Raw genomic sequence first — 13,125 nt, 5'->3', positions numbered from 1 at the left:
ATTTTGGTGATGTTTCTAGCATTGAAAGAAAACATTTTACTATTCTATTTAAGGCCTAAAACAGCCTGCAGGCTATATAAGGCCCTGGGAATCATTTGGTCTGGCCCTGCCAAGGCATTAGTGATGAATTAATTAAATGTTTGACTAGATATAGCAGACTAAATATTAAGTTGATAATTTTGTATGGCCCGAAAATGATGTTATAAATATCCAAATGCCCTTGGTAGAAAAATTTTTCCTACCCTTGGCCTAGAAGTATGCAGTCTATTTCTAGAAATTATTTTGGAGGGCTGTCTTTCAAAAAGACCAGGAAATATTCAATAATTATGCTAAAAGTTTATTGATATGCCTGTTTTGGAATTGGCAAATTCTATATCATTAGTATTAACTGTTGCAGAAATCTGGGCAGAGTTAACTTTGTATCTATCATTTATTAATTTCTGTAATTTGTATCACTCTAGAATTATAACATACCTTCAGTCTCAAATAAAAGAAACATCTTTTATTGTGTGCAAAACAGGTGTGGGGAACCTTTTTTCTGTCAAGGGCCATTTGGATATTTATAACATCATTCCTTGGCCATACAAAATTGTCAACTTAAAAAAATTAGCCTGCTTTATTTGGCCAAACATTTAACTCACCCCTAATGCCTTGGCAGCGCCAGACCAAATGATTTCGCGGGCATATTATACAGTCCGCAGGCTGGACGTTCCCCACTCCTGATATAGAAAAAAGAACTCCCAGAAGATTGATGTATTAGGATACAGTAGCTTCAGTGCAGATAGACATATATGCCTTTAATTTGTTATCATTATGGTAAGTTTACCATTTTATTTACAGGGCCGAATCACAAAAGTATTGAATATGAAACCTCCAGAGGTAAGAGAACTACTTAATGGACAGTAAAAATAGTAATAATTATATATTGTTCTAATCTTCTAGATAATCAATTTTTAGTATGCTTTCTTCCATTATTCTTGAAAACATTTATGTACGAATGATTAGTAAAGAAAGTTTTTTTTTCAACATTTGCCCAATATTTTATTTTAATTTTATAACATAACCATCTGAGCCTTAGTTTTTTAATCCATAAATTGGAGTCAATAATCCTAACCCCAGGATTTATAACAAAATGTGTGAGACAATGTTAAACAGATTTTAAAAACTATGAATTGAAATATAATTGATGTTAATTTCAGGTGCACAACATAATGATTCAATATGTATATATTGCAAAATGATCATTATAGTATATTTAGCATCACCACACAGTTATAATTTTTCCTTGTGATGAGAACTTTTAAAGTTTATTCTTTTAGCAACTTTCAAATACAGTATTAACTATAGTCACCATGCTATACATTGTATCCTCATGATTTATAAATGTTATAACTGGAAGTTTATACCTTTTGACCACATATTTCACCCACCTCCAGTCCCCTACCTCTGGCAACCACCCATCTGTTCTCTTTATGAGTTTGGTTTTTGTTTTCTTTTTAGAAAGAATATAAGTGAGATAATACAGTATTTGTCTTTCTCTCTCTGAACTTTGTTTAGCATAATGCCCTCAAGGTCCTTCCATGTTGTCACAAACAGCAAAATTTCCTTTTTTTAAATTGATGAATTACATTCCATCATATGTACAGGCATACCTCAGAGTTATTGTGGGTTTAGTTCCAGACCACTGCAATAAAGCAAATCATCTGGTGGAGGGTCTTGCCTTCAATTGGTAAGAAGTAGGACATCTATGAAGTGCAATACAGCGAGGTATGCCTGTGTACCTCACTGTTTAATTTATCAGTGGACACTTAAGTGTTTCAATGTCTTGGCTGTTGTAATGCTGCATTGAACATGGGGGTGCAAATATCTTTTCAAGTTAGTGTTTTTCCTTTGCATAAATACCCCAAAATGGAATTGCTGCGTCATGTGATAGTTCTATTTTTAATTTTTTGAGAAACTTCCAAACTGGGAAGTTTTTCCACAGTGACTACACCAATATACAATCCCACGAACAGTGCACAAGATTTTCCCTTTCTCCCATGTACTTGCCAGTACTTTTTATTTCTTGTCTTTTTTATAATAGCCATCCAAACAGGTATGAGATTACATATTATTGTGGTTATGATTTGCATTTTCCTTATGACTAGTAATGTTGAGCACCTTTTCATCTACCTATTGGCCATCTGTCTTCTGTGGGAAAATGTTCACACATTTTCTGCCCATTTTTGAATTGGATTATATGTGTGTTTTTCTATTGAGTTCTTGGTGTATTTGAATATTAACACCTCTTCAGGTACATGATTAACAAGTGTTTTCTCCCGTAGGTTGTCTTTTCATGTTGTTGATGGTGCGCTTTGCTGTGCAGAAGTGTTTTTTTTATTTTGATGTAGTCCCACTTGTTAATTTTTGCTTTTTTTGTTCTTGCTTTTGGTGTCAAATCCAAAAAGTCATTGCTAAGTTACAGTACTCTTAGTAACTATTGTTGGTAGAGTGAGTAACTTCTAGGATACCAGGGTCCATCACTACAATTACTACTAATTTCAAGGCATTTGGGGAAATGAAAGGTATTGAACCAAATAATTAAATTTTCTCTGTAATTTTTGCAGCTTCTGACATCATAATGATGGGAAGGATGTCAAGGAGCTAACGACGTATGCTTTCTTCTAGGAGTTTTATGTGCCCAATGTTAAAATAAATTTTGAATGTATAAAGCAACTTTCCTCAACCGGTGTTTCATATCAGAGTTAAACCCTATAGAAAAATCCTACAGAAAAAGATTTGAGTGAAATTAATTCATTGCCTATAATGGATTACTTAGGGCATATTTTCTCTTGGCGCCCCCTTGAGAAGAGTTGGTATGAAGGAATGAATGTTTTTTAGAGAACACAGGTTCATTAGTTATTGAGAAGCGCTAATAAGACTGATAATTGATAATACCTTTCTAATTTGAATGTGGGGCATGTTTATTTCCTTTAGATAACATCTTAAGGAAAAACTTCTAATTTGAAAACTGCCAAATACATAGAAGTCAAAGTGAGTTCCAAAGGAACAATCCTCTTGAGATAGGGATTGATCCTGAGTAGAAGCTTCTGAAAACGGAGTGCTGGAAAAATTTCACTTCTTATACAATTATAATTGATTAATACTTGCCTTTTGCAGAGTGCCTTTCACATGAATTATATTAGCAGTGCTCTGAGATATTACCAGTACTCTGGATGAAGAAACTGAGGCACAGAGAAAATTAAGTTATTTGCCCAAGTTCTTGAAGCATGTGCCATGCTTGGGATGCAGATGTTATGCCATGCTTCATCCTTCTAGGCACAAAATGGCTCAAGTCTTACTTGGGACAATTTTAAGTAGAAACTTCTAAAATGAAAGCTGAATGGTGTTAGCCTTTACTTTTTTTAGACTTATATTTGAAGGAAAAGAGGAGTGAGGAATTACTGGCTTTCAAATTTAAAAGAAATGTACTCTGGTATAGCATAAGGTTTGATGTTAGAATTGGAGTGACAGCCAGAAATGTTTCTGGAATGTGAGGGTTATGGCTAACATGTACATTTTTATGCACTTATCTTTTATGATCCATTTGGGCCATTATTTTGATAAGCTCTTAGTGTGGTCAAGGCTTTAAGTGATATAATTAATGTAAATTTCAATGAGATTTATTGTCTTAGATTCTTAAAACAATACAATTGTCTTTCTAGATTTTGTCCATGATAGAAGAAGCAGCTGGAACCAGGATGTATGAATACAAAAAAATAGCTGCCCAAAAAACTATAGAAAAAAAGGAGGCTAAGCTGAAAGAAATTAAGACGGTAATTAAATTTATATAAAATAGTTTTAGAGAAGAGAGTCATTTTGCATTTAAAGTTTCTCTGCTCTAAAGAGGGAAATCCCTCCCCCCTTGTTTCAGTTTTCCAGTCTTCTGTACTACTTTTTAAAATTTTTTAAATGATAGTTTACATACTGAAAAATTTTATTTTCTTTAATTTTTCAGATACTTGAAGAAGAAATTACTCCAACCATTCAGAAATTAAAAGAGGTATGTAGATATATATATATATATATGTGAGGACAGCAAGCTAGAATCTCTCACAGTTTGTGATGTATCCAAGATCATATACATAGGGATGAAATATGTACTACATCTTAGGGCAGTGATGGCGAACCTATGACATGCGTGTCAGAGGTGACACGCGAACTCATTTTTTTGGTTGATTTTTCTTTGTTAAATGGCATTTAAATATATAAAATAAATATCAAAAATATAAATCTTTGTTTTACTATGGTTGCAAATATCAAAAAATTTCTATATGTGACACGGCACCAGAGTTAAGTTAGGGTTTTTTAAAATGCTGACACACCGAGCTCAAAAGGTTCGCCATCACTGTCTTAGGGATTATTTTCTGGGATGAGATAAAGAATTAGAGTTGGTACCCCATACTCAGCCTTCCACTCTAGAGAACATGCACTTTATATCTATTAAGTCATAATGATTTTGGATAATCTTAGATAATGATATGCCAAAATTTAATACTTTGTTAAAAAGAAATCTAGATTTTTTTTTGGATAATTAGAATTGCACAGAACATTTCTTAAAGAGACAGAACTCTTAGTAACTTCTAGGATATAATGGCCATCACTACAATTACTACTTTGAAGGCATTTGGGGAAATGCAAGGTATTGAACCAGATAATTAAGTTTTCTCTATCTTTGCAATTTCTGACGCCATAATCAGTGTTTCAGGGAAGGTACATATATAGCACATTTTTAAAGTTAGGCATTTAGGAATTTATTAAATCTTATTAACATTTGAAATTCTCAAAGTTCTTCTGAATCCAGATAGTAGAATAAGTGTCACTTGAAAAACTGAAACATCATGATCTTGAAGGTACCCCGTGTGCATGATTTAGTGGAAAACACTAGATTACAGTTTAAACCTAGGTTTCACACCTGATTTTGCCAAATTCTTTCTAAATCTGACAACATGAAAAGGTCATTTATTCTGAATTGGTTTCTTTGTCTGCATATTAGGAAATTTAATAGTTACTTTGTGTGCCCCAGATGGTCCTTATGGGAATCAGGCTTAGTATTGTGTAAGTGCTTAGAATAGTTACATGAATGAATGTTGGGTAGGCATTTTGGTAATAGGAGTGCTTTGTATTATGCCATCCAAATAATAAAACCCTAATATACAAATCGACCAAACGGCGGAACGACCGGTTGCTATGACGCGCACTGACCACCAAGAGGCAGACACTCAATGCAGGAGCTGCCCCTGGTCGGGGCCCCCCGATTGTCCCGCTGGTCGCCCCACAGATCAGCCCTGACCACCAGCCAGGCCTAGGGACCCTACTCTATATATTGGGAACAGTCTCTTGGATTTAAAAATTAAAACCTGGCAATGCTACTCTAACACTGAAAAAACAGGATGGTGCAGCGATGACATGCATGGACTCTGGCTTGCACATTTTGTGGTCAGCCCTGATTCTGACACTTATAACTGTGTGACAAAGCCATTTACTTAACTTCTCTCTGCTTCAGTTTTTCCACCCATAAGATGAGGAAACTGGTACTACTGCCTTAGAAGGATCATGTTATGTACTACTTTTTATAATCAGGGCAAAAAAAAAAAATGTAGCTGCCCATACAACAGCAAGATGCCTTTCATCTGTATGAATAGTATGGGTACTTGTGCATGCAGCGTCCCGGATTGAGAGAGGGATGTCCAACTGCCAGTCAGACACCCCTGAGGGGTCCCAAATTGCGAGAGGGCGCAGGCTGGGCTGAGGGCCCCCCCGCCTTCTCCCCACCGCCCCGTGCACGAATTTTGTGCACCAGGCCTCTAGTTTTATATAAGGTACTTGACTATCTGCAGATTTTTGTATCCACAGGGGGTCCTGGAATCAATCCCTCGTAAATAAAGAGGGATGACTAGACTATAGAAAAATATATTAATGCTGTATTCTTGATAGTTGTAAATGTTGTATTTATAGACTTATGAACCCCAGTCTATGAATCTATATTCATATTTCTATGTTAATCCCAACTGCCTGATTATGTATTAAAAGAAATAGCCACATAGGATTCACTAGTCTTGGTGTAATGTTATCTAAAAAGGCAGAGTTCTGATATTATTTCAGGTTTCCTAAAATTTATAATCCATGATCACTTAGTCTAAGACAAAAATCTATCATGTCATGGGAAATTTTATACATGTTGTTGCAGTTTGATTCTTCCCAAATTTGTTTAAAAATACGAATTCTGAATTGTGCTTTATTGCTGATTTCTCTTTCAGGAAAGATCTTCCTACTTGGAGTATCAAAAAGTAATGAGGGAAATAGAACATTTGAGTCGTTTATATATTGCTTATCAGTTTTTGCTTGCTGAAGATACCAAAGAACGCTCAGCTGAGGACTTAAAAGAAATGCAGGATAAAGTTCAAAAGCTTCAAGAGGAATTGTCTGAGAATGATAAAAAAATAAAAGCACTTAATCATGAAATAGAGGAGTTGGAAAAAAGAAAAGATAAGGTTAGACATACATGTACAAATACATAATATAGCCTGAACAAATGCTAAATTATATACAATGATTATTTAGGATTCACTGAGCATTGTCAGTCTAATCTTTTAGAAAGTAATTTATGTACAAATCATATAAGAAAATGATGACATGAACAAATTTTAAGTATTTTGATTTAATTGTATACATTTGATTACAGGAAATTGGAGGTGTACTCCGATCTTTAGAAGATGCTCTTGCAGAAGCTCAGCGAGTTAATACTAAATCTCAAAGTGCCTTTGATCTCAAGAAGAAAAATCTGACAGGCGAAGAAAACAAACGCAAAGAGTTGGAAAAAAATATGATTGAGGTAAGCAAATAAGCTTAATTTTATGTCACTAGTAGTATACATTATATTTACTGAGTGTCTGCTATGGATCAAGTGTACGTGTTTGGGTTGGGTATGTAGCAAAGGACTAAGTGACAAAAATGGGCAATGCCTTCTGTGTCTTCATTCTAGTGAGGAAAATGATAAAGAAAATAAATAAATGAGGTATATAGCATGTTATATAGTGATAACTGATGTGGATAGAAAACAAAGCAGGGGAGAGGATTGGGAGTATATGAGAGAGGGGTGCAATTTGGGCTTTTAAGTTGGGTAGCCATTGAAGATCTCATAGTGTGATAGTTCATTAAAGACCCAAAGGATGTCAGAACCATGTAGATAAATTTGGAGGCTGTGGGGAAAGATGGTCCAGGCAGAAGAACAGGAATTTCCCCAGGGCCTAACAAGAACATCAGTGTTGTTGGTTAGCGCTAAGTAGTAGGAATGTGGAAAGATAATAGGATGTAGGTTCACATGTAGTTTTACAAGGCAGTGTGAAGGACTTTGACCTATATTTCCAATGACATGGGAAGTCACTGGAGTTGGTTGAGCAGAAACGTGATGTTTCTTGTTTTAGTTGGACTACTTGTATTGTTTTTTAATTTTTAAATTACAGTTGTTGACATACAATATTTGTTTCAGGTGTACAACATAGGTATTAGACATTTATATAACTTGATTTCACTTAGCATAATACCCTCTAGGTCCATCCATGTTGTAGCAAATGGCAAGATCTCATTCTCTTTATGGTCGAATAATACTCCATTATATATATGTACCACATCTTGAGCCATTCATCTCTCAAGGGAAACTTGAGTTGCTTTCATATCTTGGCTATTGTTAATAATGCTGCAGTGAACGTAGGGGTGTATATCTTTTCAAATGGGTGTTTTGGGTTTCTTTGGATAAATACCCAGCAGTGGTATTGCTGTGTCATATGTTAGTTATCTTTTTAATTTCTTGAGGACCCTTTATACTGTTTTTCATAGTAGCTGCACCAATTTACGATGCTGCCAACAGTGCACAAGGGTTCCCTTTTCTCCACATCCTTGCCCAACATTTGTGTGTTGATTTACTGATGATAGCCCAGGTGTGAGCTGATAACTCCTGTTTTAATTTGCATTTCTTTGATGACTAGTGACATTGAGCAGCTTTTTCATGTCTATTGACAATCTGTATATCCTCTGGAGAAGTGTCTATTCAGGTCCTCTGCCCATTTCTTAATTGGATTGTTTGTGTTTTCGATATTGAGCTCATTATAAATTTTGGATATTTATTAACTCCTACCATGAGATCAGATGTATCATTGGCAGATATGTTCTTCCATTGAATAGGGTTGTCTTTTCGTTTTGTTGATGGATTCCTTTGCTGTGCAAAAACTTTTTAGTTTAATGTAATTCTATTTATTTCATCTGTTTCTCTTTCCTGAGGAGAAATAGATTTTTAAAAGTATATTGCTAAGATTGATGTCAAATAGTTTACTGCCTACATTTTCTTTTAGGTCTTGGGTCTTACATTTAAGTCTTGCATCAATTTTGAGTTTGTTCTTGTACCTGGTATAAGAAAGTGGTCTAATTTTATTATATATATATTTTGCATTAATCTGTCCACTTTTCCCAACACCATTTATTGAAGACTCTCTTTATCCCATTGTATATTCTTGCCTCCTTTGTCATATATGCCTGGGTTTATTTCTGGTGTCCCTATTCTGTCCTATTTATGGTGTCTCTTTTTGTACTAGTACCATGCTGTTTTGGTTAATATACCCTTGTAGTATACTAGGTGTATCGGTTAATAATGCAGGTTTTGTAATCAAAGAAAACACGATAATTTCAAGAGAAACATCAAAAGTGCTTTACTCAAAGTAATGTCCATCGCTAGCGACACATTTCCCCATCTTTCAGGTAATTTGTGGATACTGTCCCAATAGAACTTTTCTTGTTTTGAGGCAAACCATTCAGAGACCCAATTTTTCCACTTCTTCGTATGTTTTGAAGTGCTGCTCAGAAAGTGCACGTGCCATCGATGGAACAAGTGGTAATCTGAAGGAGCAAGGTCTGGTGAATACAGCGGGTGGGTTAATACTTCCCAGGCAAGATCTTTTAACGTGTCTTTAACTGGTTTTGAAGTGTGTGATGGTGCATCATCATGAAGAAAAATTACTTTGCCGTGTCTTCTGTCACATTCTGGTCATTTCATGATCAAAGTGTGGTTCAAATTGAATATTTGTTGTCAGTAGTGATCAATATTAATGGTCTCATCTGGTTTTAGAAGCTCATAATACACCACACTTTTCTGATCCCACCAACCACAGAGCATTGTTTTCTTTCCAAAGCGATTTGGCCTTGCAGTCAATGTTGATGGTTGACCTGGATCAACCCACGATTTTGTGTGTTTGGGATTCTCTAAATAAATCCACTTTTCATCGCCAGTCACAATTCGATGCAAAAAGACTTTCTTTTGTGCCATTGAAGCAACGTTTTACTGATGACTTTTCGGTTTTCCATTTGTCTTTCGTTCAGTTGATGTGGCACCCATTTTCCTTCCTTTAAAATCTTTCCCATTGCTTGGAAATAATCAGAAATTGTTTGCTGAGCAACACTTAATCTTTCTGCAAGTTGTTTTTGAGTTTGGCACCCATCTTCATCCAATAATGCTTGTAATTGTTGGTCTTCAAACTTTTTCGGTTGACCTGGACATTCTTTGTCTTTCACATCAAAATCATCACTTTTAAAGCATTTAAACCAGCGTTCACAAGTATCTTGAGATGGAGCATGTTCACCATAAGCTTCCCAAAGTATTCAGCAGCACTTTTCTTCAAAATAAAGTAATGAATTAAAACTTCCCGCAAATGCTCTTTTTTGGCACGAAATTCAACATTTTTAATCGTAAAAATATCGATGATGTTAACACCTTCAGAAAATTTGACATATGAAGTTTTGAAGGTTGCTGTCAATACAACAAAATAACATACATATCACATCGCATATATATCAACATGTGTAACTCCATCTATTGAAAAGAAAAATACACATTATTAACCAGTACACCTAGTAGTTTCATATCAGGTGGCTTGATACCTCTAACTTTGTTCTTTCTCAAGATTGCTTTGGCTATTTGATACCTTTTGTGGTTCCACATAATTTTCGGATTATTTGTTTTAGTTTTGTTTAAAATGCCATTGGAATTTTCATAGGGCTTGCACTGAATCTGTAGATTGTGTTCAGTAATAAGTTCATTTTAATGATGTTCCATGAGCACAGTATATACTTCCATTTATTTGTCTATTCTTTTTCTTTTATTTCTTCAGTGTCATGGTTTTCTGACTACAGGTCCATTTATTTACTTGGTTAAACATGGGTGTTATGGGGACTCCTCTTCCTGGCATTTATTCCAGGGTTGTTGTTGTGTGTTTTTTTACATAATTGTAAATGGGATTGTGTTCTTCATTTCTCTGGTAGTTCATTATGGTGTGTCAAAATACAATCAGTTTCTGAATATTAATTTTGTATCCTGCTATTGTACTGAATTAATTTATTATTTGAATAGTTTTTTGGTGGAATCTTTAGGGTTCTCTATAGTATCATGTCATCTGCAAATAATGACAGTTTAACTTCTTCCTTTCTAATTTGGATGCTTTTTATTTCTTTTTCTTGACTAATTGATCTGGCTAGGGCTTCCAATACTATCTACATATATATAAAAGTCTAAGTGACCATTGTGACGGAACAACCAGAATGACTGGTCGCTATGACGCGCACTGAGCAGGCAGGCAGGCAAGCGGTTAGGAGCAAGCAGGCAGATGAGTGGTTAGGAGCAAGCAGTCCCAGGTTGCAGAGGGATGTCCCACTGCCAGATGTCCAACTGCAGGGGTCGGGCCTACACCAGCAGTTGGACATCCACTAGGGGTCCTGGATTGCGAGAGGGCGCAGGCTGGGCTGAGGGGACCTCTCCCATGCACGAATTTCATGCACCAGGCCTTTAGTATTGAATAGAAGTGGTGAAAGAGTGGGCACCCTTGTTTTATTCCTGATCTTGGAGGAAAAACTTTCACCTTTTCACCATGATTTAGCTGTGGGCTTCTTATGTGTCCTTTGTAATGTTGAGGTATGGTGCCCCTATCCCCACATTGCTGAGAGTTTTTAAATAGATGTTGGATATGTCAAATGCTTTTGCTGTATCTGTTGATGTGATCATTTGATTTTTAAACTTCATTTTGTTTATGTGGTATATCACGTTAGTCATGTGGTATACCAACCTTGTTTCAGGAATAAATTCCACTTGATTATGTTGTATGATCTTTTTAAAGTATTGCTGAATTCAGTTTGGTAATATTTTGTTAAGGATTTTTGCACCTAAGTTCATCAGAGAGGTTGGCTTATAATTTTGTTTTTTTGGAGGTGTTTTTGTCTGGTATTAGTATAGGTAACACTGGTCTCATAAAAGGAGTTTGGAAGCTTTCCCTCAACTTCAACTTTTTGGAATATTTTGAGGATAGGTATCAAATCTTTGAATGTGCTGTAGAATCCACCTGTGAAGCCATTTAGCCCAGGACTTAAGTTTATTGGGAATTTTTTAAATTACTGATTCAAGTTCATTAATATTTACAGATCTGTTTAGAAATTTCATTTCTTCGAGAAAGAGAATGTCCAGTTTGTTTGCAAATAATTGTTGTGATACTTTTAATTCTTTGTATTTCTGTGGTGTCAGTTGTCACTTTCATTTGTGATTTTATTAATTTGGGTTCTCTTTTTTTCTTGAGGAGTCTGCCTAAAGGTTTATCAATTTTTACCTTTTTACAGAAGTAGTTCTTGGTTACATTAATTTTTTTAAGACTCTGCTTTGTTTATTTCCACTCTGATATTTATTATTTCCTTCCTTCTCACTTTGGGCTTTAATGCTTTTTCTGATTTCCTTAGTTGTAAGGTTAGATTGTTCGTTAGAGATTTTTGTTTCTTGAGGTAGGCTTGTATTGATGTGGCTTTCCCTCTTACAACTGCTTTGGCTATGTCCCATAAATTTTGGTTCATTGTGTTTTCATTTTCATTTGTTTTAAGGTACCTAGATTTCTTCCTTGATCTTGTCAACACATTTATTGTTTAGAGCATGTTATTTAGCCTCCATGTGTTTGTTTTTCAATTTTTTTTTTTTGATTTCTGATTTCATACCATGTGGTCAGAAAAAATGCTTTTTATGATTTGTCTTTTAAATTTATTAAGACCGGTTTTGTATACTAATATGTAGTCTATCCTAGAAAGTGTTTCATATTCACTTAAAAAGAATGTATATTCTGCTGCTCTTGGATCAAACGTTCTAAAAGAATTAAATCAATCTGATCTAATGTGTCATTTAAGACCATTTTTCCATATTTATTTTCTGTCTGGATGATCTATGCATTGATGTGAATGGGGTGTTAAAGTTCCCACTGTTACTGTATTACTGTTGTCTCCCTTTATGTCCATCAATATTTGCTTTATATATTTAGGTGCTTCTATGTTGGGTGTGTGTATGTTTACAAGAGTTATATCCCCTTGTGTATAGCTGACTTCCTCTGGTGTTGGGTTTGGCACCCTTTGGTGGACACCACATTGGGAGCTCAGGCTTGCTGCCACTTGTACCAGATTTTTGTCACTTGAGGCTATGTTCCGAGCCACTTCTGGCCACTGCTTATGCCAGGCTTGGGGCCATCTGATGGGAGTTATACAAGTTGAGAGACTGGTCACCACTTTGTGTTTGTTGGAGTAAACAACAGGTACCGAGCACACCAAGTCTTATTTGGAATTTGTGTACTTTTGGAAGATTTTAGGGAAGTCCACAACTCAAGCTTAGGCAGGTTCCTTCTGTCTAGGAGCTGCTGGAAGAGGTTCTGCTAGGTTGGTGAGTTGGGTGCACTGGGGTCTCAGGGAATTACCAGGGTGAATGGTGTTAGATTAATGAAGACTCAGATTTGGTGCCTGCCTACACTAGGGGGTGGCAGGAACAGTAGCACCTGCCAGCACTTTCCTCTGGGAGAGAACAGTAGCACCTGCCAGCACTTCCCTCTGGGAGAGAACTGTCCTGGCCGCTGCCCTCCAGCCCCTGCCCTGAAGCTAGTTCTTCCTGTGTGTCTCTGGCTTTTTGAGCTGCTGTGTTGAGGCTCAGAGCTAATGAGATTGTGAGTAAGTGAGTCTGTGTCCAGGCCCTCTAAGACCTGCAGTGGGTAGGACTCCAGTACCCCTGTTTTACACAATGCCCAT

The 13,125-nt window shown here is 35.9% G+C and overlaps 1 protein-coding gene across 1 annotated transcript in view; it reads left to right on the top strand.

Annotated features, from left to right (window-relative positions):
* The window catches only part of SMC2 (structural maintenance of chromosomes 2), a 54,543-nt gene that overhangs the window by 6,987 nt on the left and 34,431 nt on the right, over window positions 1-13,125 (top strand). Inside the window, exons 5-9 of the mRNA XM_014534445.1 lie at window positions 841-879; window positions 3,705-3,815; window positions 3,998-4,042; window positions 6,300-6,533; window positions 6,725-6,874. Of these exons, the coding sequence (XP_014389931.1) occupies window positions 841-879; window positions 3,705-3,815; window positions 3,998-4,042; window positions 6,300-6,533; window positions 6,725-6,874 (579 nt within the window). The remainder of the gene's footprint in view (window positions 1-840; window positions 880-3,704; window positions 3,816-3,997; window positions 4,043-6,299; window positions 6,534-6,724; window positions 6,875-13,125) is intronic.

The sequence above is a fragment of the Myotis brandtii genome, unplaced genomic scaffold (genome assembly GCF_000412655.1).
Source record: "Myotis brandtii unplaced genomic scaffold, ASM41265v1 scaffold13, whole genome shotgun sequence".
Classification (NCBI taxonomy): Eukaryota; Metazoa; Chordata; class Mammalia; order Chiroptera; family Vespertilionidae; genus Myotis; species Myotis brandtii.
This window is presented reverse-complemented; position numbering and strand designations above follow the sequence as displayed.